The following is a 23,322-nucleotide window of genomic DNA, read 5'->3' on the forward strand; positions in this document are numbered from 1 at the left end:
AACACAGAGTTACATATGGGATAAACAAACGTACAGTCAATAACACAATAGGAAATCTGTATACAGTGTGTGCAAATGAAGTAAGGAGGTAAGGCAATAAATAGGCCAATAGTGGCGAAGTAATTACAATTTAGCAATTTACACTGGAGTGATAGATGTGCAGATGAGGATGTGCCAGTAGAAATACTGGTGTGCAGAAAAACAAATATGGGGATGAGGTAGGTAGTTGGATGGGCTATTTACAGATGGGCTGTGTACAGCTGCAGCGATTGGTAAGCTGCTCTGACAGCTGATGCTTAAAGTTAGTGAGGGAGATATGTCTCCAACTTCAGTGATTTTTGCAATTTGTTCCAGTCATTGGCAGCAGAGAACTTGAAGGAAAGGCGGCCAAAGTAGGTGTTTGTTTTGGGGATGACCAGTGAAATATACCTGCTTGAGCGTGTGCTACGGGTGGGTGCTGCTATGGTGACCAGTGAGCTGAGATAAGGCAGAGCTTTACCTAGCAAAGACTTATAGATGACCTGGAGCCAGTGGGTTTGGTGACGAATATATAGCGAGGACCAGCCAACGAGAGCATACAGGTTGCAGTGGTGGGTAGTATATGGGGCTTTGGTGGCAAAACGGATGGCACTGTGATAGACTGCATCCAATTTGTTGAGTAGAGTGTTGGAGGCTATTTTATAAATGACATCGCTGAAGTCAAGGATCGGTAGGATGGTCAGTTTTACAAGGGTATGTTTGGCAGCATGAGTGAAGGAGGCTTTGTTGCGAAATAGGAAGCCAATTCTAGATTTAATTTTGGATTGGAGATGCTTTAATAGGAGTCTGGAAGGAGAGTTTACAGTCTAGCCAGACACCTAGGTATTTATAGTTGTCCACATATTCTAAGTCAGAACCGTCCAGAGTAGTGATGGTGGGCGGGTCCGGGCAGCGATCGGTTGAAGAGCATGCATTTAGTTTTACTAGCATTTAAGAGCATTTGGAGGCCACGGAAGGAGTGTTGTATGGCATTGAAGCTCGTTTGGAGGTTTGTTAACACAGTGTCCAAAGAAGGGCCAGATGTACCGTAATTTCCGGACTATTAAGCGCACCTGAATATAAGCCGCACCCACTGAATTTAAAATAAAATATTATTTTGAACATAAATAAGCCGCACATGTCTATAAGCCGCAGGTGCTTACCAGTACATTGAAACAAATTAACTTTACACAGGCTTTAACGAAACACGGCTTGTAACAAAAATAAATAGGCTTTAACGAAACACGGCTTGTAACAAAAAATAAAAAAATAGCAGTAAGCTTTAGTTGTCTTTTTGCACTGAGTCAATTCCTCACGCTGCTGTTTCCAACGTCTTATCATCGACTCATTAAGACCAAGCTCCCGTGCAGCAGCTCTATTTCCTTTTCCAACAGCCAGATCAATCGCCTTCAACTTGAAAGCTGCATCATATGCATTTCTCCGTGTCTTTGCCATGATGAGGGTGACAAAATGACTACCGTAATCAGAATGATGGGAAGTTTGAGAGCGCTTGATTTAATCTAAACAGTAAAAAAAAAGTTTTTGACCTTAACCCGTTCGGCAATTTCATTGGTCTAATGAAAGCTTCATGCCGCCAAAAAATAGAGCACGTCACAGAATGTGTTTTTTTGGGAAAAGAAAATTGAAAGCGGGAAAAATCCATATATTAACCGCGTCATTGTTTAAGCCGCGAGGTTCAAAGTCTGGGAAAGAAGTTGCGGCTTATAGTCCGGAATTTACAGTATACAGAATGGTGTAGTCTGCATAGAGATTGATCAAAGAGTCACCCGCAGCAAGAGCGACATCATTGATATATACAGAGAAAAGAGTCGGCCCGAGAATTGAACCCTGTGGCACCCCCATAGAGACTGCCAGAGGTCCGGACATCAGGCCTTCCGATTTGACACACTGAACTCTGTTCAAGAAGTAGTTGGTGAACCAGGCGAGGCAGTCATTATAGAAACCAAGGCTGTTGAGTCTGCCGATTAAGAATGTTGTGATTGACAGAGTCGAAAGCCTTGGTCAGGTCGATGAAGACGGCTGCACAGTACTGTCTTTTATCGATGGCGGTTAAGATATTGTTTTGGACCTTGAGCGTGGCTGAGGTGCACTTGTGACCAGCTCGGAAACTGGATTGCATAGCGGATAAGGTATGGTGGGATTCAAAATGGTCGGTGATCTGTTTGTTAACTTGGCTTTCAAAGACTTTATAAAGGCAGGGCAGGATGGATATGGTCTGTAACAGTTTGGGTCTAGAGTGTCTCCCCCTTCGAAGAGGGGGATGACCATGGCCGCTTTCCAATCTTTAGAATTCTCAGACGATACGATGTAAGCACTTCCACTGACGATTTTGTAAACGCTGCCTGCTTCAAATCCAGCCAATGCAGCTCCATTTCATAGGCTGCAGTAGCCTTGTGGGCTCGGTAAGGTAGACACGTCAGGTCCATTCCACAAACCTAGGTTCTCTCTCTCCGGCATTCATGTTTAAGCTTAGCTGCAGTTATGTTTCCATTCCATAGGTGTCAGGTGTTGGGTTTCTGGGGATTCCCCTCTCTACTCCCCTCCTTCACTTCCCACCAAAATGTATTTAATCCAGAGCCTATGAGTGGTATAGCTATGTCTACCACCACAAGACCCCTTCTCAAGGCAACTCAGTGCAACACTATCCCGGTGAAGGGTGTCAACTGGAACTCAAGACCCATTAGGGACTTCAGATTAGGCTCAGAGTTGCTTCTCATATCCCAAATGGGTCCACATTTAGTGGGATAGAGGTTATACAGGTCTGGGTGCGACCTAACAACTCTGTGGCATCTGAAGATATTCACAGACGTGTCACGTCATACCTTATTCCCTTCTATCGAAATGGGAAACCTTCCTCCTCAGGTGCATTCTCGTTGGCCTCTCACCTTTGTAAATTGAGTTGTCTGGTTCCAGATGCAAATGATGTCTGCACTCTTGTTGGCTGGTGTCTTTCGAACTATTCTTGTTGAGCCGTGTCTGCAAGACCTATGAAATTGTATTAGTCACATGCGCCGAATACAACAGGTTTAGACCTTACAGGGAAATACTTACTTACGAGCACCTAACCAACATTGCAGTTTAAATAAAAATAGGAATAAGAAAAATAAGTAACAAGTAATTAAAGAGCAGCAGTAAAATAACAATAGCAAAACTATATACAGAGGGGTTCCGGTACAGAGACAATGTGTGGGGGCACTGGTTAGTTGAGGTAATATGTACATGTAGGTAGAATTATTAAAGTGGCTATGCATAGATGATAACAACAGAGAGTAGCAGCGGTGTAAAAGGAGGGGGGCAATGCAAATAGTCTGGGTGGCCATTTGATTATGATCCACTGGCTTTAGGTAAGTCATAATTTATAGTTTTGACTGATCGGAAGTATTGCTTTCCTGACCTGCTGGTTTGTGGGAGACCTGAAAAAGCCAACTACTGCAGTCACCACCACGAAGCTCAAGTCTTCCAACTGGAGCCAGTCCCACAACCGCCTGGATCACTGCAACAACTTGGCTGCAAAATAATCAGGCTTAATTGGTGTCACCCAGCCTGGAGGTGCCGATAACTCCTCCTCCCCTCACATGCCATCGCCACCTCCCTCAGCCAATTCAGTCGGCCGGCTCTAAATCCCAACTTCCAGCCCCAGCAGAAGCTCTGTCACCAGGCAGGGGTTTGGGCTGAGGTCTCCTTGGCCTGGGCCTTCTCTGACTGGAGCACCAGGCCCAGCAGTTCCAGTTCCTCCACAGAGGGAAGTCTAAGCTTCTGGAGACAAACAGGCTGGTGATAGGGTTACCAGGCTGTGAAAATGAGGCTGCCCCGCTAATGCAGGGTCACACCGAGGTTGGGAGGTGGTGGGGGGTGAGTTGTTGCGTTACCTCTTCACGCCCTTGTCCCGTATCTAAGACCTGGCCGGGCAGGCGGTATCCTGATCTCCCCCATTGCATTATGGAGCTGGACCAAGGGCAGTTTGGGCTGAACGGAGCCCATTGTGTGCCCAGGAGAAGGAGTCTTTTGGGAAGGTGGATTTGGGTTACCACAAGGAGGTTCTACATTGTGGAGGAAAGAAGAGGAGAGGAGGGCAAGGCCAACTGCTGGGCATAGGGGGAGGTTAGAGTGTTGATATGGAGTGGCCCCCTCTGGGGATTGGATGACTGTTGCGCTGAGCTCACCAAGAATTCATTCCAGGATTCTTTTTTTGGGGGGGAAGGTCAAGCTTGATGGGCTCTCCAGAACTTCTGATGTTTGATACGCCCGACTTTGTTCTCACCTGTCACTGTGGTCCCACATAAACGGTTGATGTAATGCTTTTTTACTTATTGAGGTAACTGGATCAGTCCGTTTCAACCATGACTGTTTTATTTTCTCAACTTTTTTACAATTGAAACGACAATCAGACCATTTAGTCATAGGTCAACCTCCTTAGCAAGACTATGTTCCTGGAAATATCTATGTCATCCTGTCCTCCATTTCGGCATAGATGTGTGCACACCTTACATGGGGCAAATATGCAGTGTCACCTCAGCTGAGCTCAGTATGTAACAACCAATTTGATTATACAACACTGTCCCCATTCCCAGTGAGCTAAATGGAGAGGGTGCGACCGTTATCCTCTCACTATCATGTCCTTGTTGTCTAAAGACTTTTGCTTGGGCAGATGAGAGTGTGAGTGAGTCCATGCGAGAGAGAGAGGGTTCAAGTGAAAATCAGGCCTATCGTCCCCATCTCAATTTCTCCCACTTCTCCTTGTCCTCGACATTTCCCAAAACACTGACCGTTAGCACAGGAGGATCCCGGGCCCTGCAGGCCCACTGGGATCATGTTGTTTTTTGTCCCCTTTTGTGTGTCGCTCTCTTTCACAGGTTGGGTAAGAGTATGTGCATTTTACACAACATGGCATGGAAGGTGTAAAAGAATCCTCCACAGAGAGCCCCTACACTGGTCAATGGGAGCCCCGGGTCGACCCTCAGTCCTGCAGCCTTTCACACATCCTGCTCCCACCTCTCCAGTTACCTCCACTGTCCCCCTTACAACAAAGACCCGACTGACTCCCCTCTCCTTCCCAGACCCTATCAGCACGGATCCACCTACGATTTCCCTTATGCCTAATCTCTCCAGGATCTATGGAAATGAGGTGCGCTGTGTGTCCCTGTAAATGAGGCCGTCCCTAATTAAAGAGAAGCACACAGTGTGTCCTAAGTGACTCATGTTAATTCTGTAACTCAAACTACCCAAGGTCTTGAAAAAGCAGGGTCTTAGTCTGTGTGTTTTTCTCTCTCTTTGTGTCCATAAAATAACCCAGAGTGAGACTGGGCTGCTTTGGCTGGGTCTGAGTCACTCCGGTAGAAAGCTTTAGCCATACATAGACAGACCCTGTCGACAGGGCTGGGGGGTGGGGGGTTCAGGGCCCAATCCAAGGGGTTGACATTTATGTCCAAAATCCTATTTGTTTAAACCGTTTTGCCTTCCATGCTTGGAGGGAAATAAGGTCTAGTTTCAATATTTAGCCTTTGCTTGTGTAGTCTTTCCTCCCTCATTTCCAGGATCTGTTATTTGCTCTCTCCCTCACTTTCTACACACTCTCTCTCCCTCTTTCTGCACTCTCAAAGTCTCCCTCCCCACCTTCCCCTTTCCCCAAACACTGATTTCTGATTAATTTGAACACTATCCCCGGTAAAGTTTGCACCTGCCTCTTTCAGTTCCTTCCAGAGCTTCGGCAGGGGCTTACACTTTCTCTGCTCCTCTCATTCAAGTATTCTCTTTCTCCCTGCTCCTTTTGAAATCCATTGGATGCCCTAGGCGAGGATTCGGCTGTTTTCTGGGACTCCCATTATTACAGTACCGTTAATCCTGCTGGAAGTGGACGAGAAGTGCTCCTCTGTTTGGATGTCCACCCCCCTCCTCCCCTCCCACCATCACCACAACCACCACCACCCCTCAGTCTTTCTCCAGTCCTCTCCTCACTTCTTTTAAACTCTGTGGATGTTCCCAGCTGGATGGAACACAGCTGTGTACTGGAGGCAGCCTGGTGAGAGTGGTGAGGAGCTAAATGTCCATCTTCTGAAAGCAGGTGAGTGGTCAATCTATCTACCTCTATCTCTCTTTCACTCCAGCAGGTGCATCACCGACTAGTGGACAGGTAAGGTGCACCTGAATCTGACTCCTGGATAGGTGTGTGTTTATACTTGTTTATCCTTGTCATCTCATAGCTTTTTGAAGATAATACAGGAGTGTGTAACATGGTGGATAATCCCTGTTACTGATAGACATGTTGTATACAGCATTTAAGGTATCAGGGCATTTTATAGCCTCACCCATTTCAGCTCTTAGGAAATATGGACATGACAGTATAGAGGACTTCATATTGCTCTATGAGCATGTGTATGGTGATGTCTCACAGGGAAGATGACGGCGCTATCCTTGGCATTTGGTCTTGGAATAATGTAATGTCTTTCTTTCATTAGTTAATACTGTATTAAGATTATATGTTCAATGTTATAACATTGCCTACTGCTGAGCATCTGGCAATATAGTTTGATTGACAAGTATGTGCTAATGAAGATGTGTGTTTAGAAGTTAATCAGTCTGTTGTTTTAATAGAATTTCAGTAACATTAGCCAACAGTCCCTAATCTACTTGTCTTCAGATACATGGCAATAATGATGCTATATTGGAATGTTCTGCTAGCTGTATTATTTCATGAATTGGATACTCCTACAATTGTTTTTGTTCCATTAGTTGTAGCTACAGTAAACTCCTGCTGATACAGTCAGACGTTTAGGGCACTGGAGTGTGAGCCCAGAGGGGTTGTGTTAACACCATTAGAAGAGCTCTTTTTTTTGTAAGTGCAGTCCCTGTGTGCATTCCCGGGCTTTATCTCCATTGTTCTGTTGAAACATTATGGAGTAAATGTCTGTCAGATAGCATGGGGTGAACTGAAGGAGTGAAAATAGCAGTTGTGGTAATCTCTGTGTTGACAAAGCATGACGATAGGGCGATGACTGAACGATGATCCCCTCTCACCAGGGTCCACTAACCTTGGCACACCTGAACACAATTTACCATCAGGCTGAATACTGTACACACATTAAAGAGGTGACAGTGGAGATTTGGGAGAAACATACTTCATTCACATCACATTCCCCAGAGATCACATTGAGGATAACTGGGCACACCACATAATTTCAACATGGACATTTGGGTAATATTTGGTTGAGACGTTGTTCAATGAGATTTCAACCTTTATTCACCCACTCAAAAAGACCGTCAGAAGTTTGTTGAAATCCCATTGTGTTATCACTGGGCTTTTAACCATTTAAAAGCACAACAAAGTTCAAATGGGAATACGTTTTATCACTGTGCTTCATCTCATAGCACAACCAAATGACCTAAATTGCAGTTGAGATTGCATTAAAAGTACATAATGCAAGTGATCCAAGCTGTTTGAGATTCTGCGCATATTATTATAGCAGTTGTGAAGATCTCCACAGACCTACATGCTATCTTGATTATGATTACATAAGACGTTACTGTAGGCTTAACTCAAAATGTGGCCATGGATGTGTTACTCATTTTAATGTTGAATAAATACTGTTACCTTAGTTTGTAGGATAGCCTTAACTTTTTATGTGAATCCAACATTAATTAATGAATTTGTAGATTAACAGAATATTGATTTATGTTTTGCAAAGCAACCAAATATCAAAATTCTAAAGGATATCCAACACATCAATGATTCATTTATAGACAAGATGGAATTAAAGCAAGACTAAGTCAGTGGCACAGATGGAACTATCCAAGCAGAAGATGAATCTCCTTCAAATGTTGGTAATTGGTTGTGTTGACAACCAAACACAATTCAATATCAAGTTTGTCTACAAATTAATAATTGATGTTGGATTCATATCTCCATCTCAACCAAAAATCTAAGTTAAAGAATTGGACTACATTTAAGGACTAAACTTAAATTTTTGGTTGAGATGGAGATGTAAATCCAACATATTAATGATTTACTTGAAGATAACATTTGAAATCAACCAAAGCTTGAAACTCTAGGCCTAAATGTATTGTCTGTTTTCAGTTGAAATGAAAGCTGTTGATGACTTTGCAAATGCTATAAAGACCTAATAAATAGTATCATTGATGATATGAGACTTATAAAGTATGGTAACATTTAATTTGCTTTGTTAAACCTACCCTTTGGAATGACTTCGATAGCTGGTGGTGCCTCCACTCATCTCACTTCAGTCTCTCGGTGGACCCACTCTTCTCACGTAGAGCCCCCCCCCCCCCCCAGCCGCTTTACATAAGGGATAAAACGGCAACATTCTGTACATTACCTTGGAATAATGGACAACGCAGCGGGACGAGGTGGAGCCCAGTCCCTTTGCAGAGTTTATTTTTCCAAGATAATGTACAGAACAGAGGTGTTTATCATTAAATAAAGATAAAAATGTATTTAGCAAAAAATATATATAAATCCCGCTTATTCCACATTTGCATAAGAAAATAATATGAAAGCTCTAATTTACCGGTATAAATACTTTTGTCGTTGATATTTTCATTTTTATAAGCGACAATAGGGTCCAGAGAAATTCATGTTCATCACTCACCATGTTAGGTCATCAGATGCTCCAAAAAAAAGTATCTGCAAAAATAAATTAATGCTAGTTAGCCAGCTATGTTTTTTCCTTGTTGGACCTGCATTTACAATGTATCCAATTTTGGTTTGTGTGGTTGTTGGTTTAGCTTTCTGTAACTTTGTAGCAAGTACGGCCTGCATGTGAAGGTGCTTATTGCATCATGATTGCAAAGTGTCCCAATGTCTTTTCTAACTGTCCCGATACCTTGTTTTAATGTACACTCTAACCAATTAAAAACAAGCATTCAATAATGCTATGGTTTAATTTAATTTAATTCACAAGGTATTACAAACTGGCCACAGTATTTAAGTGTCAGTCTTTCTCCAATTCATTTACAATGACATAATCCACATATTTTTGGTACTTAGGAGAGGAGTAGGAGCTTAAAAGCCCTAAAAAGGCAGAGCGCCTCAAAGTACAAATACAGTTGAAGTTGGAAGTTTACATACACTTAGGTTGGAGTCATTAAAATTCGTTATCCAACCACTCCACAAATTTCTTGTTAACAAACTATAGTTTTGGCAAGTCGTTTAGGACATCTACTTTGTGCACACTTTTTCAGCTAATTTGACACTTGCAAGCTGAAGAACACCATCCCAGCCGTGAAGCACGTGGGTGGCAGCATCATGTTGTGGGGGTGCTTTGCTGCAGGAGGGACTGGTGCACTTCACAAAATAGATGGGATCATGAGGCAGGAAAATGATGTGGATATATTGAAGCAACATCTCAAGACATCAGTCAGGAAGTTAAAGCTTGGTTGCAAATGGGTCTTCCAAATGGACAATGACCCCAAGCATACTTCCAAAGTTGTGGCAAAATGGCTTTAGGACAACAAATTCAAGGTATTGGAGTGGCCATCACAAAGCCTGACCTCAACCCTATAGAAAATGTGTGGGCAGAACTGAAAAAGTGTGTGCGAGCATGGAGGCCTACAAACCTGACTCAGTTACACCAGCTCTGTCAGGAGGAATGGGCCAAAATTCACCCAAACTTATTGTGCGAAGCTTGTGGAAGGCTACCCAAAACATTTGACCCAAGTTAAACAATTTAAAGGCAATGCTACCAAATACTAATTGAGTGTATGTAAACGTTTGACCCACTAGGAATGTGAATAAATAAATAAAAGCCAAAATAAATCACACTCTCTACTATTATTCTGACATTTCACATTCTTAAAATAAAGTGGTGATCCTAACTGACCTACGACAGGGAATTTTTACTCTGATTAAATGTCAGGAATTGTTAAAAACTGAGTTTAAATGTATTTGGCTAAGGTGTATGTAAACTTCCGACTTCAACTGTAAGTATTGCTTTATATAATTTGTGTTCTTGTTAAATGTTTGCTCAGCCTACATGTTCATATGTTTTATTTATGTGATGTATACTATAACCATGTATTCATACTATGAGTCTTCCATATCTATGTGATGTCCACCGCCCTCATATGACATGTCTGCTAAAATGTTTTATCGGGTTCTTCAATGAGAGACCGAACAAATATGGTTAACTTTGATTCGATACAAGTAAACACCAACAAAATCCAACTGATTACATAGAATGTGCACAGGCTTCATGATGACAAAAAAAACATAAGGTTCTTGAATATTTAAAGAGATTGTCAGTTGTTGTGGTTTTTATGCAAGAGCTACACCTCAAAAAATGATAAATGTAATATTTAAAGATAATCTGGTTGGATAGGCCTATGCTGCCACCTACTGTAGTAACAGCAGAAGTGTAGGTATCCTGATAAATAGGAATACACCCTTTTCCATTACTGTATATCCCAGCATACGGTCCAAGAAGGACATTTTCTAATTTGAATTGTACCTTACATGAGGAAATATACACATTGATTTCATTGTATATCCTCCCAGGTGCAAACCTAGTGTTTTTAGATATAATTCAAGCTATATTAGATCAACCCCAGACTGGAACTATTATTTTAGCAGGTGATCAAACATTTAGCAAGTTAGACAGACATGGCAATAAAAAAGGTGAAATTCAAGGAACCTCCAGAGGCTGAACATTTTCATCTCTTCAAATATTTTACAGGATACCTGCAGATTATTATTCCCAACTACAAAAGACTATTCCATTTTGTCTCAAAGTAAGGAAAGCTATTCAAGAATTGACTACATTTTTATTTACAAAAATGCACTCAACAATATACTGGGTTTTAAAATACATGATGCGGTGCCTTCGGAAAATGTTCAGACCCCTTGACTTTTTCCCCAAAGAAATTCTCTCAGCAATCTACACACAGTACACCATAATGACAAAGCAAAAACAGGCTTTTAGAATTTTTGCTAATGTATAAAAAATGAACAGAAATACCTTATTTACGTAAGTATTCAGACTCTTTGATATGAGACTCGAAAGTGAGCTCACGTTCATTCTGTTTCCGTTGATCATCTTTGAGATGTTTCTACAATTTGATTGGAGTCCACCTGTGGTAAATTCAATTGATTGGACATGATTTGGAAAGGAAAACACCTGTCTATACAAGGTCCCACAGATGACAGTGCATTTCAGAGCAACAACCAAGCCATGAGATTGAAGGAATTGTTCGTAGAGCTCCGAGACAGGTTTATGTCGAGGAGAGGCACAGATCTGGGGAAGGGTACCACAAAAGGTCTGCAGCATTGAAGGTCCCCAAGAACACAGCGGCTTCCATCATTCATAAATAGAAGAAGTTTGGAACCACCAAGACTCTTCCTAGAGCTGGCCACCCGGCCAAACTGCGCAATCGGGGGAGAAGGGCCTTGGTCAGGGAGGTGACCAAGAACCCAATGGTCACTCTGACAGAGCTCTAGAATTCCTCTGTGGAGATGGGAGAACCCTCTAGAAAACCATCTCTGCAGCACTCCACCAATCAGGCCTTTATGGTAGTGGCCAGATGGAAGCCACTCCTCAGTAAAAGGCACATGACAGTCCGCTTGGAGTTTGCCAAAAGGCACCTAACGACTCTCAGACCAAGAAACATGATTCTTCGGTCTGATGAAACCAAGATTGAGCTCTTTGACCTGAATGCCAAGCGTCACATCTGGAGGAAACCTGGCACCATCCTTACGGTGAAGCATGGTGGTGGCAGCATCATGCAGTGGGAATGTTTTTCAGTGGCAGGGACTCAAATCAAAACAACTTTATTTGTCACATGTGCCTAATACAACAGGTGTAGACCGTACCATGAAATGCTTACTTACAAGCCCTTAACCAACAGTGCAGTTCAAGAAAAGTTGACCAAATATTTACCAAATAAACTAAAGTAAAGAATAATAAAAAGTAACAAAAAATAACAATAACAAGGCTATATGCAGGGGGTACAGATTCAATGTCCAGGGGTACAGGTTATTCAAGGTAATTTGTACATGTAGGTAGATGTTAAGTGACTGCATAGATAATACACAGCGAGTAGCAGCAGTGTATAAAACAAATGGGGGGGGGGGGGGGGGGGTGTCAATGTAAATAGTCCAGTGGCCATTTGATTAATTTGTTCAGCAGTCTTATGGCTTGGGGGTAGAAGCTGTTAAGGAGCCTTTTGGTCCGGACTGGGAGACTAGTCAAGATCGAGGCAATGTGCAAACATTTCTAAAAACCTGTTTTTGCTTTGTCATTATGGGGTTTGTGTGCAGATTGATGAGGGGGGGAAAACTATTTAATCCATTTTAGAATAAGGCTGTAACGTAACGAAATGTGTAAAAGGTCAAGGGGTCTGAATACTTTCTGAATGCACTGTATAGTGATATTGGATCATTCTCCCGTATCATGCTTAATTGTACCCACAGAAAATACACTTAGTGACAGACTATGGAGAATGAACAGATTGCATCTTCAAGACCCAAAAGGTATTAAATATGTAAATGAAAACAAAAATACATTTTGCATTACAGATACAGATTACATAGAGGACAGAGAAAAGCTGACCCCCGACATAATTTGGGATGCTTTTAAGGCGTCCTTTAGGGGGATGATAATCTCATACTCTGCAAAAATTAAATCTGAGTTAGTGATTTATTTGTATTTCTATCTTCGAAAAAAGATTTTAAAAATCTTTACATGGTAAAGAAGATAATACAATTTCTGAACTTAAACAGGAATATGATATTTTACTTTTGAAGAGAGCCAACAACTTCAGGTTAAACTCAAAGAAAGCATACTATTTTATGCCAAATAAACCTGGTAAACACCTCACAGCCCTCACAAAATGAGTACCCGCCAAACCAGTTTATAATTTTTAAAGATACAAATGCTTTAATTAGAAACAACAATGTCAGAGTCATGTCTTAAGTGTAAAACTAATGATAACTAAATAATTCATAACTTCTGCGAGTGCTATGAAGTCCAAAAGTTAAAGGCAGAGTTAGAAAGTTGAATGTCAGAAGTTTGACAATGTAAATTGACTTTTAATCCAGCCATCTGCATATTTCAAGACATGGCATGCGGGTGCGGTGAGATACCCAGTGGGTTGGACAATATTATTTTTGTGACATACTGAAGATGCTATTACTTAAAAAACTGTGAGTCAAATGATACTCCAACTTTAAGATAATGGAAGAATATAATGCTTCATTATTTAAGACAGAAATAAAACACAATTTGTCATATGGGGTAGAGTCTTACAAGTATTAGAAACAACACTGAGTGTGGATACGATGGGAACTTGGGTCTGCGAAAGTGTGACGTCCCAACTAAAATACAATATATCAAAAAAGGAATGACTTCGATAGCAACAGTGAAATATATCAATGTATTAAGAGATCTCTCAATAATCATTCTCACAGTAACACATTGTTAGTAGTGACAAAGCTAAACCAGGGCTTGGTTAAAATCCTGGATGGATCGCCAAACAAATAGCTGTAAATAGATCAACTCTCCAGTAGGATGTGCTGCCTAGCCTATTGTTTTTTTTCTGATAGTGGATATAACATTGAAGATCTGACATTGTTTCAAAGATACAAATTCAACATATTTTATACAAGGTTTGTCTATGTTGAGAATTGGTTACAATGATGAGATAATCGTGTGGTTGAAATTCCACCAGTTTACGTTGATGACTTTTTTCAAATCCAATATATTTTCCACATAGATTCCACATCACAATATGTTGTAAAATTACTTCGAAACAATGTTGGTTCAACCAGTTTGTGCCCAGAATGTTGCATATGATACTGTATCTCTCATTCTTAGCAAAAAGGTCAAAAAATACAAATTTACATAGATCTAGTTTTATAAATGAATGTTTTTTAAACTATATCTACAAACGCTTAATTTGGATTATGTAGAACAACGGGCATGGATATCAATTAACATTGTCCATTATGAATAAAACATGCTATTCTCTGTGATCAGTTTCAAAGGCAATTAAAAATACACCTATGCAAAAAAAGTACCTTGAGTTTTGGTTTTTCAAACCAGTAATGAAGTAATACCTTAACCATTGAACCCCTTTGGGACTTTCTCCAAGCGTCTTACATACACAAATAAGACAGGACACAACGTTAAATGGTATTTTTACATTCAATTGACAACAACCATTCAATCAACATTCAGCTACCATTCAATCAAATGTTGAATTGAATTAGATCAGGAATTTTCCCTTGGATGGACTTGGCTGTACATTCTGGTTTGGCAGTGGGAAGCCGGCCAAGCCAGGCACCGACGCAACCCCAGAGGGCCACAGTAAGAACCCTAGCAATTCAAGCCTGCTCAATTAAAGCCATTAGTGCCCCACTGTTTACTCTCCCCTCTCTTTAGCCAACAAGACATGGCTCCCAAACAGACGTGGTAATGAGCTCCCAGGCCCAGCTCCCATCAAGGAGACTCTGGAGCGGAGAGGCTTGGGTTGGGCCGCAGGGTCCATGGCTTTGAGAGGGCACAGCCCCACCGTGGTCCACTCACACGGGACCGCAAGGCGAATGTGATCCTGACACATTGTTCCTGAATGCATAATGGGGCCTTTTCAGGGCTCCTTTAACGGGCCACCGCGGCAGGGAGAAGGGGGTACTCCCAAGGGAGACATGGGAGACTGATTTTAAAGAAGTTACGTGTCGTCGTCGTCGACCGGCTGGCCGGTACTCCCTTGCTCCCCAGTGCTCTTGTTAAATGCTCTTGTTTATGAGAAGTTGTCTCTGTGAGTCATTTTTACCCTTCTTTGGTATCAGCCTCCTAGAAGACATAGGGTTCTAGTTGCTGGCGCTGTTGTTCATGAGGTTTTGGGGGTCTATGGCTATGGAGAATCCGAAAAACTCAATCAACAAGCCCTTCCTGAATAACTCTTGTTAAATGCTTTGTCCTGAATTAACTATTCTCACTCTCATTGTCCCCAGTGGACTTACTTCAATCCCCTCTTTCTATTTCCTCCGTCTAGGATGCTCAGGCCAGGCACTCCAGTCATTCTGTTCCACCTCTTTAGCTTCTTTACCCAGAGAGAAGGTGAGTGAAGTGGATCCCATTCTGATTCACATGTTTTCTGTATCTTATATAGAGGTATCAGAGCAAATGAGTTAAGGACCACTGTCTTATAGACCGTTATGAAAGAGTGAAAGTTCAGTATGTTTAGAAGGCATAAGTTATTTTCCCTTTCTTTCTGGTTAAACAAGCACGACATTGATCTTATCTTGATTGAATTCTCCAAAATGTCTCAGATGACATGAGTAGTCTATCTAAAAATTTGACCTGTTGTTCTCCCTTCTTTGCTAGACCTGTTACAATTGTCTCCCTACTTCTTCCTTCAGCTCTTTCTCAAGAGATCATGTACCCCTATGGGCCCGTCCACCGAGATCTGGAGACACCCAAGATGGATGATGGAAGTTCCACTGAAATAATTATACTCATGCCATTCATTTTCTTTAATAACCCCTATCGCTCAATCTATGTAAGCTCCTATATACCCTTCTTTCCTTCAATAACAGCAAATATCTCAGAGAAATGTTAATCCACCATATCATTCACTTAACCATTAATTGCTCTTTTTATCATCAATCTGTTCATCAACACATCAATCGGGACCGTGCCTCCCTCTCAATCTCTGCAGGTCAACAACAACGGTGTGATCTCCTTCAACGTGCAGGTGAGCCAGTTCACCCCCGAGGCCTTCCCGCTGAGTGACAGCAGATCCTTCATCGCCCCACTATGGGCAGACGTGCACAACGGCATCCGCGGAGACGTGTACTACCGCGAGAGCACAGACCCAGAATTACTGGAGCGGGCCTCACAAGACATCCGCAAGTACTTCAAGAACATGCCCACCTTCACAGCCACCTGGGTCTTCATCACAACCTGGCACCAGGTCACCTTCTACGGAGGCAGTCAGACCACCCCGGTAAAATAACCACAATCACTAATCACAGGGATTATTATGCTCCACACTCAAAACACCTTTAGGCACACGCACAAGAAAAGAGATGGTACCTGAATTGGCGTTTTACAGTATGTGGCCTTAGTTGACGATGGCCACTGACATTACCACTTATCCCAGAAGAAATGTAAAAAATCATGTGTGTCTGTGATCCTTAGCCAGAACTGAAAGTAAATGTTCATATGTTGTTGCCTCAAATAGAAATCTCATTGAACCTCTAGGTAAGTATTTGTTTTGTCTAATAGGTGGTTATTTGTTTAGGTTAAAAGGTTAGTTCTGCCAGGTGGTGAATCTTTGTTTAGTCTCACTCAGTGTTTTTCTTTTCTCTCTCTTTGGGCTCATATTGAATTTACTATGCCTGCATATTCTCACCTCTCTAGGTTAACACGTTTCAGGCTGTATTGATATCAGATGGTCTGTCATGCTTTTCCATGTTCAACTATGGAGAGATCAACTGGAGCACAGGCACTGCCAGTGGAGGAGACCCTCTGACTGGTTTAGGTGGAACCACAGCACAGGTAGTCCAATCATGATAACCCACATATACCACCAACGGCACACATCAAACCAATCACATTTCCCCATGTACCACCCCTAAAACACATCTAACCAACCAACCAACCATGATGTCCCATATACCTCCCCTAAAACCATATCAGACCAATCATGAAGTCCCTCCTATGACCTCTAAAACACAGAAGACCAACCCCCCAGATATAGCTCAAATACAGCAGAACAATCTTGATGCCTCCCACCTCTAAGTAAGTGATAACCTCCTCACTTGCCTTTCCCCATCTCTCCCATTTCCAGTCAGGTTTTAATGGAGGAGACATTGGTCACTTCCTCAACCTGCCTGGGTCCCGCTCCAATGACGTGGTTGAAATCGAACAGACGACCAATGTTAACCTGCCTGGCCGCTGGGTCTTCCGTATAGACACTGCCCTGATAGACCCAGCCAATGGTTGCAGTTACAATGGTGAGTATGAAGTGGAACATAACAAAGACTTGACACACTGGACAAATATCTAGGTTCGGGAAGACCCCATAGTCATTAGGAATGTCCATATCTTCTCCTAGGGCGGTTCTATCGTCGCGGCGAGATCTTCTGGCTGTCTGACCAGTGCTCCCAGCGGTGCCGCTGCCTAGACATGGACAACGAGGTGCTCTGTCAGGAGGCGCCATGCGGCCAGCTGGAAACATGCGAGCAGCAGGAGGGTGCATTCTACTGCCAGCCCACCCGCACTAGCACCTGCGTGGTTTTCGGTGACCCACACTACCATACCTTTGACGGCTTCCTCTACCACTTCCAGGGCACCTGCTCCTATTTGCTTGCACGGCCATGCTGGGAGGTGGCTGGCTTGCCCTTCTTCAGCGTGGAGGCAAAGAACGAGAACCGCGGCGTGGCCTCCGTATCCTGGTTGAGGGACGTCACTGTGGAGGTGTACGGCCACCGCGTCACCCTGCCTAAGGGCAGCCAGGGCACTGTACAGGTGAGGCTAGGTACATAACAGTGGTTTGATCACGTAGTTTGACAGGTAAGACCAGCAGATTCTGTGTACCGCTCTATTGGTTATCGAATATGGTGTTTACGTGGTACTAAACTCCATAATCCGCCCTGAATCTCCTAGCTCTTTCTTTTCCAGGTGGATGGGCTGGTAAAGACACTGCCAGTCCAACTCCAGTTGGGTGCGGTCAGGGTGTACCAGTCAGGTGTTGCTGTCGCCCTGGAGACCGACTTTGGCCTCCTGGTGTCTTACGACGGGCAGCACTATGCCTCTATCTCCCTGCCCAGCTCCTACTTCAACAACACATGCGGCCTGTGTGGTAACTATAACGACGACCCTGCCGACGACCCCGTGCTGCCCGACGGCTCGCTGGCCGAGAGTGTGGTGGAGCTAGGTGGCAGCTGGCGGGCAGAGGACGCTGACTGGCGCTGCACGGATGGCTGCGCCCAGAACTGCAGTATCTGTGACCCGTTGACCGAGGCGTTCTACTTCCGCTCGGACTACTGTGGACTCATCAACAAGACAGACGGGCCTTTCAGGGACTGCAGAGCAGTGGTGGACCCCACAGCCTTCGTCTATAGTTGTGTCTACGACATGTGCAGCAACAGGGACAACATTACCACCCTCTGTCAGGCCATCCAGGCCTATGCCTTAGCCTGCCAAGCCCTGGGGGTCACCATACGACCCTGGAGGTCACGCACCTTCTGTGGTGGGTGCTCTTCTGTCCCACATGTATCTATATGTCGGGGTAGGAATGGTTTTGTTTGGACATGAAAGGGACTCATAGCTACTTATCCCTAAAATAAAGATGTAACTTGCTGTTTCTGTTAGATGTGGTTAACATTGCTTACTCCAACAGCTGTCTTTATCCCTCATTCTTTCTTTGCCCCCACAATATCATAATACAACTTACAGTGGTAATCATTTAACACATAACAGCATAACAATGTTTCATTCATATAATTTCTAATATAACATCCTCTTTCTCCTTTGATTTGCTGCCAGCCCTGACATGCCCTGAGTCCAGCCACTACCAGGTGTGCACCAGTGCCTGCCCGGCCTCCTGCTCAGACCTCACCGCTCACCTGTACTGTGCCCACCCGTGCACCGAGGGCTGCCAGTGCGACCAGGGCTACGTGCTGAGTGGCAGCCGCTGTGTCCGGCGGCAGGACTGCGGCTGCGAGCGGGACGGCCTATACTACCCCCTCAACGACACTTTCTGGGCGGGCGAGGCCAGAGAGTGTACCCTGCGCTGTGTCTGTGGGCCCAATGGCGAAGTCTCTTGCTTCAACGACTCGTGTAGAGAAGGCGAGGTGTGTGTGGCGGAGGTCGGCCTGTTGGGTTGTTACCCCCGCAGGGAGGGAGTGTGTTCTCTGGGCCAGAATGTTGTGACAGCCTCTTTCGACGGGGCCTCCATGCTCTTTCCGGACGACAGCTCCTACTACCTGCTGAGGTCGTGCGGGCCGACGCCAGCCAACGTGTCGGCTGTGGAGGTGAAGATGGGCCGGCGGTTGGTGAACAAGGGTCCGGCCTGGATGAGGCCCGTCGTGGTCAGGGTGGCCAACCTGGAGGCCCAGATGGGTGGATCAGACTTTGACACAGTGAAGGTCAGTATTAAAGCCTGGTGCTCCAGTCTGTTTGTGTTTTAGCCAACTTTTCTCTGTGTTTGTTCATTGTCATGCAAAACATACAGTATGGGACCAGGCTATTTTGGTGCTACATCAGTCTTATGATTGAGAGAAAACGTATGAGTCTCCAGACAGATAAAGAGATCTGTAAAGATTCTGTTGAAAATGTATTCAGAAAGCATCAGTATTGTGGGCCTCATTGCCGGTCGGTTTTCCAGACCTAGGCTAACTTTACTTCTGGACTAAGAATCACTTCCAGTGGAGAAACTCCATTTAACATAATTTTACACCAAGGGTTGGCTAAATATCAGTCTGGGAAACTGGCCCTGAAAGTCTAATGTCATCATGAGATACCTTTCTCATGCTCAAAGTAATTTAGCTGGAATATGTATATCCCAACACTACATTACAGTGATTGAATGTTGCTGCTGGGTAAATCTATTTGAATTCAATTGCTTTTTGACAGCACCCCTTTTGATTTGAATGAAACTTTGAAAGGGACATATTGGAGATAAAGGTGCTCAAAGTTGACCTATTTTTTATACCCCACCATGTCATGTCGTCATCACTGGAAAAGATAAATGGTTGAGATTGATTTTTAAGCTTAGAAACAGGGTTGTCAAACTACTTGATCATTTTTCTTGGACATGTTTTTTGTAATTTTTTTTACCTTAAACATCAATTATCTAAAAACGCATAAACTAGAGTTTTCATATTTGCATATGTTGTAGCTTACACTTAATTTTACATCATCACCTTGTGTTGTGCTCGCCATCGGTTGCTCTCAACACGCTCTTGAATATGGGTGTCATTTACATTTTTTTTCATAACATTTACATTTCAACTTTCAAATGGTACCACAAAGATGATTGGAGGTCCACACATCAGAGAATGTTGACTTGGATGGGAATATCTTTTGTTTCAAATAATACTGTCAATCTTCCATAGGAAACCTATTGAAATCATAGAAATATAGATAATAGAATAGACATGACCATTTAAGTTGACATTCAACGGTGGGTGATTCGGCGGCCATCTTTGTTGTAGTAATTCGAAGTAAAAATGTAAATTCAATTTCAATGGCGTGCTAGCTAAATTGCAGTTGTCTGATGGGATAGGGCCAATCTATGAATTACATTTCTATGATCGAAATGACACCCACCCTGTATTCAAGAGCATGTTGTATCAACCAATGGCAGGCACAAAAAAAAACCTCAGATGATGTAAAGTAGGGTCTAAGCTACAACATACGCGAATATGAAAACAATCAGAATATACACATTTTTAGATAATTGACGTTTAAGGTAAAATAATGCCATATGTGTGTATGGCATTATTTTTGAAATAAATTATTATAAAATAGTTTGACAAACCTGTTTTGTAAACTTTTAAAAGATATCAAACTCAACCATTTATCTTTTCCAGTGATAAAGACATGGTGGTCTCAAGGTATGGTGGGATATGCAAAATGGTTAAACTTTGAGTACTTTTATCTCCTGAATGTTTTTGCATTCAGGTCCAAAAAGTAACCTCCTGACCATTTCTTACATGGGCAAACGTATGGAAAGTTTTGTTTAAATCAAAAGGGATGCTGTCAAAAAGTGATTGAATTCAAATGAATTTACCCTGCTATTACCAGTCTGTGACACAATGTTATGATGTCTCTAATTCCCAGCTGAACGGTGAGCCGGTACTACTACCTTATATCCACCCTCTGGAGACCCTGATGATCTACCGCGCCCCGGGCAACACCACCGTGGTGGAGTCCAGCGGATTGGTCCTAGTCCGCTACACCCGCCAGGGCTTCCTCAACATCTCCCTCTCTACCCTCTTTTACAACGCCACCTGTGGCCTGTGCGGCCTCTTCAACGGAAATGCCAGTGACGACCTCCGTCTACCCAACGGCCGTCTGGCCGAATCCCCCGAACTCTTTACCGAAGGCTGGCGGGCCATCGCCGACGACCTGACATGTAACGGCGATTGCGACGACCTGTACCGCATGTGCACGGACCTGCGGCTCTACCAGAGCCCATGGATGTGCGGCAACATCAACGACCCGGGGAACAGCTCATTCCTGGCGTGCCACAGTGCTGTCAACCCCTCGCCGTTCTTCCGGAACTGCCTGTACAACATGTGCGTGCGGGAGGGAAACCGCTCGGCGCTCTGCTCTTCGCTGCAGGCGTATGCCTCAGCCTGTCAGGACGCCCAGGTGGGCCTTGCCGCCTGGAGGAGTGCTACCAATTGCCGTGAGTTAGTCCCCCCACCACCACCACCTTGGAATGTTGTTGAGTGATTAACTAACCATGTATTTTTCCTTTATGAACCACGCATTGAATCTGCTAATTCTGAATATCCCTTTCTCTTGTTTCTGTCTCTGTTCGTCATCTGTCTTTATCTCTCTACTTTTCTTTCTTTCACCGTCCCTCTCTCTTTCTCTCTTACCCCACTCTCATCTCTCTCTCCCACCTTTCTCTCTCTCCTTCCCGCAGCCTTGCCCTGTCCGGAGAACAGTCACTTCGATGAGTGCACTAGCGCGTGCCAGCTGACCTGCGCCGGCCTTGACGAGCTCGACGAGCCGTGCCCACTGCCCTGCCAGGAGGGTTGCCAGTGCGAGGAGGGCTTTGCGCTGCGTGATGGCCAGTGCGTGGCACGCAGTGACTGCGGCTGCCTCGACCTTGGCAGCCGGCAGCTGACCACCAACCAAACCTTCTGGACCGACTGGGAGTGCAAAGAGCGCTGCTACTGCAACGGCTCGGACAACAGCGTCTACTGCACGCTGGCACCATGCGGGGAGGGCGAGTACTGCCAGGAGGGCCTTGAGGGCCTCTACTTCTGCCAGCCGCGCACCGAGGCGCTATGCGTTGCCGCCGGTTACAGCCACTTCCTTCCGTTCGGTGGTGTGCCCTTCGAGCTACAGAGCAGCTGTACCTTGAGGCTGGCTACAACGGCGTGCAACGGCGGGGTGGTGGGGGAGGATGATGGGGATCAGAGCCCCGCCACCCAGCCTGGGACGAGCAGCAGCGCCACCTTCCCTCACTTCAAGCTGTCAGCCCGGAACGAGGAGAGGGACACGGGGCAGGCCATCTGGGTGAGAGGGTTCGTCTTGGAAGTCTACGGCTATGAGATTGAGGTGTCTCGGAGCTACAAACACACCATCACGGTGAGTGGATTATACCCCTTTCACACTACCTCTCCATCTTGAACCAAACTGTACTGGCTCTGATATTTTTGTTTCACATTGTCCTTTGTGAAATGCTCAGTAATGCTTGGTTTGGTTTGAGTCAGTAGTGTGAAAACTCTGAGGCACAGTCAGTCTTGTTAGACTTTATTAGGAAGAAACATCTGTGGTAAGTAATGGGAACAGGCCAATAATCCTTCCAATGCCTTTCAGAGAATCAAACTGAAAAGTGACAGGGGAAATGTGTTCTTATTATGTCTTAATTTCAGTGCGTATTCATCCTTCCAATGTGACTGATGTATTGTGAAGGTCACAGTGGTTGGACGTGTAAGGGAGAGTTATTTGCTAATCAAGCCTATAGAATAACGGAGCAAAGAGTGAATTCCTCTTTGATTGGCTCAGGGTGGATCTTATTTCAATCAACATCTTTTATCGGGCTGGATTGGGCTCAGAGGAACGGCTGACCTGAGTGACATTTGGAAAGGGTTCACAAACCAACTCAAAGATCTGAGAAAAACCACAATACACACACTTGATCCTATACACTCACACTTACACCCACAATATATAACACACGCACACACACAAACAAACATACATACAGAGGCATCATGACCATAGGGGGCACAAGGGCACATGCCCCATTATATTTGTCCTGTTAAACAAAACAAAACAAAAAAATAAATATACACTATCAGTACCATTCAAAAGTTTGGACACACCTACTCATTCCAGGGTTTTTCTTTATTTTTACTATTTTCTACATTGTAGAATAATTGTGAAGATATCAAAACTATGAAATAACACATATGGAATCATGAATTAACCCAAAAAGTGATAAACAAATCAAAATATATTTCATATTTGAGATTCTACAAATAGCCACCCTTTGCCTTGATGACAGCTTTACACACTCTTGGCATTCTCTCAACCAGCTTCACCTGGAATGTTCTTCCAACAGTCTTGAAGGACTTCCCACATA

General features: G+C 43.8%; 1 protein-coding gene across 2 annotated transcripts in view; it reads left to right on the top strand.

The window, feature by feature from the left end:
* LOC115154100 (alpha-tectorin-like) overlaps positions 1-23,322 on the top strand; it is a 61,805-nt gene that overhangs the window by 12,117 nt on the left and 26,366 nt on the right. Inside the window, exons 2-12 of one of the 2 annotated variants that reach the window (XM_029699980.1) lie at positions 5,830-6,100; positions 15,040-15,104; positions 15,407-15,546; positions 15,706-15,993; positions 16,410-16,547; positions 16,840-17,005; positions 17,107-17,519; positions 17,673-18,243; positions 18,540-19,141; positions 20,838-21,408; positions 21,652-22,322. In XM_029699980.1, the coding sequence (XP_029555840.1) occupies positions 15,041-15,104; positions 15,407-15,546; positions 15,706-15,993; positions 16,410-16,547; positions 16,840-17,005; positions 17,107-17,519; positions 17,673-18,243; positions 18,540-19,141; positions 20,838-21,408; positions 21,652-22,322 (3,624 nt within the window). In that variant the 5' untranslated portion in view covers positions 5,830-6,100; position 15,040. Of the gene's footprint in view, positions 1-5,292; positions 6,101-15,039; positions 15,105-15,406; positions 15,547-15,705; positions 15,994-16,409; positions 16,548-16,839; positions 17,006-17,106; positions 17,520-17,672; positions 18,244-18,539; positions 19,142-20,837; positions 21,409-21,651; positions 22,323-23,322 lie in introns of those variants that run through there. The other variant, XM_029699981.1, reaches the window with a different exon arrangement.

This window comes from Salmo trutta, chromosome 19 (genome assembly GCF_901001165.1).
Source record: "Salmo trutta chromosome 19, fSalTru1.1, whole genome shotgun sequence".
Taxonomy (NCBI): Eukaryota; Metazoa; Chordata; class Actinopteri; order Salmoniformes; family Salmonidae; genus Salmo; species Salmo trutta.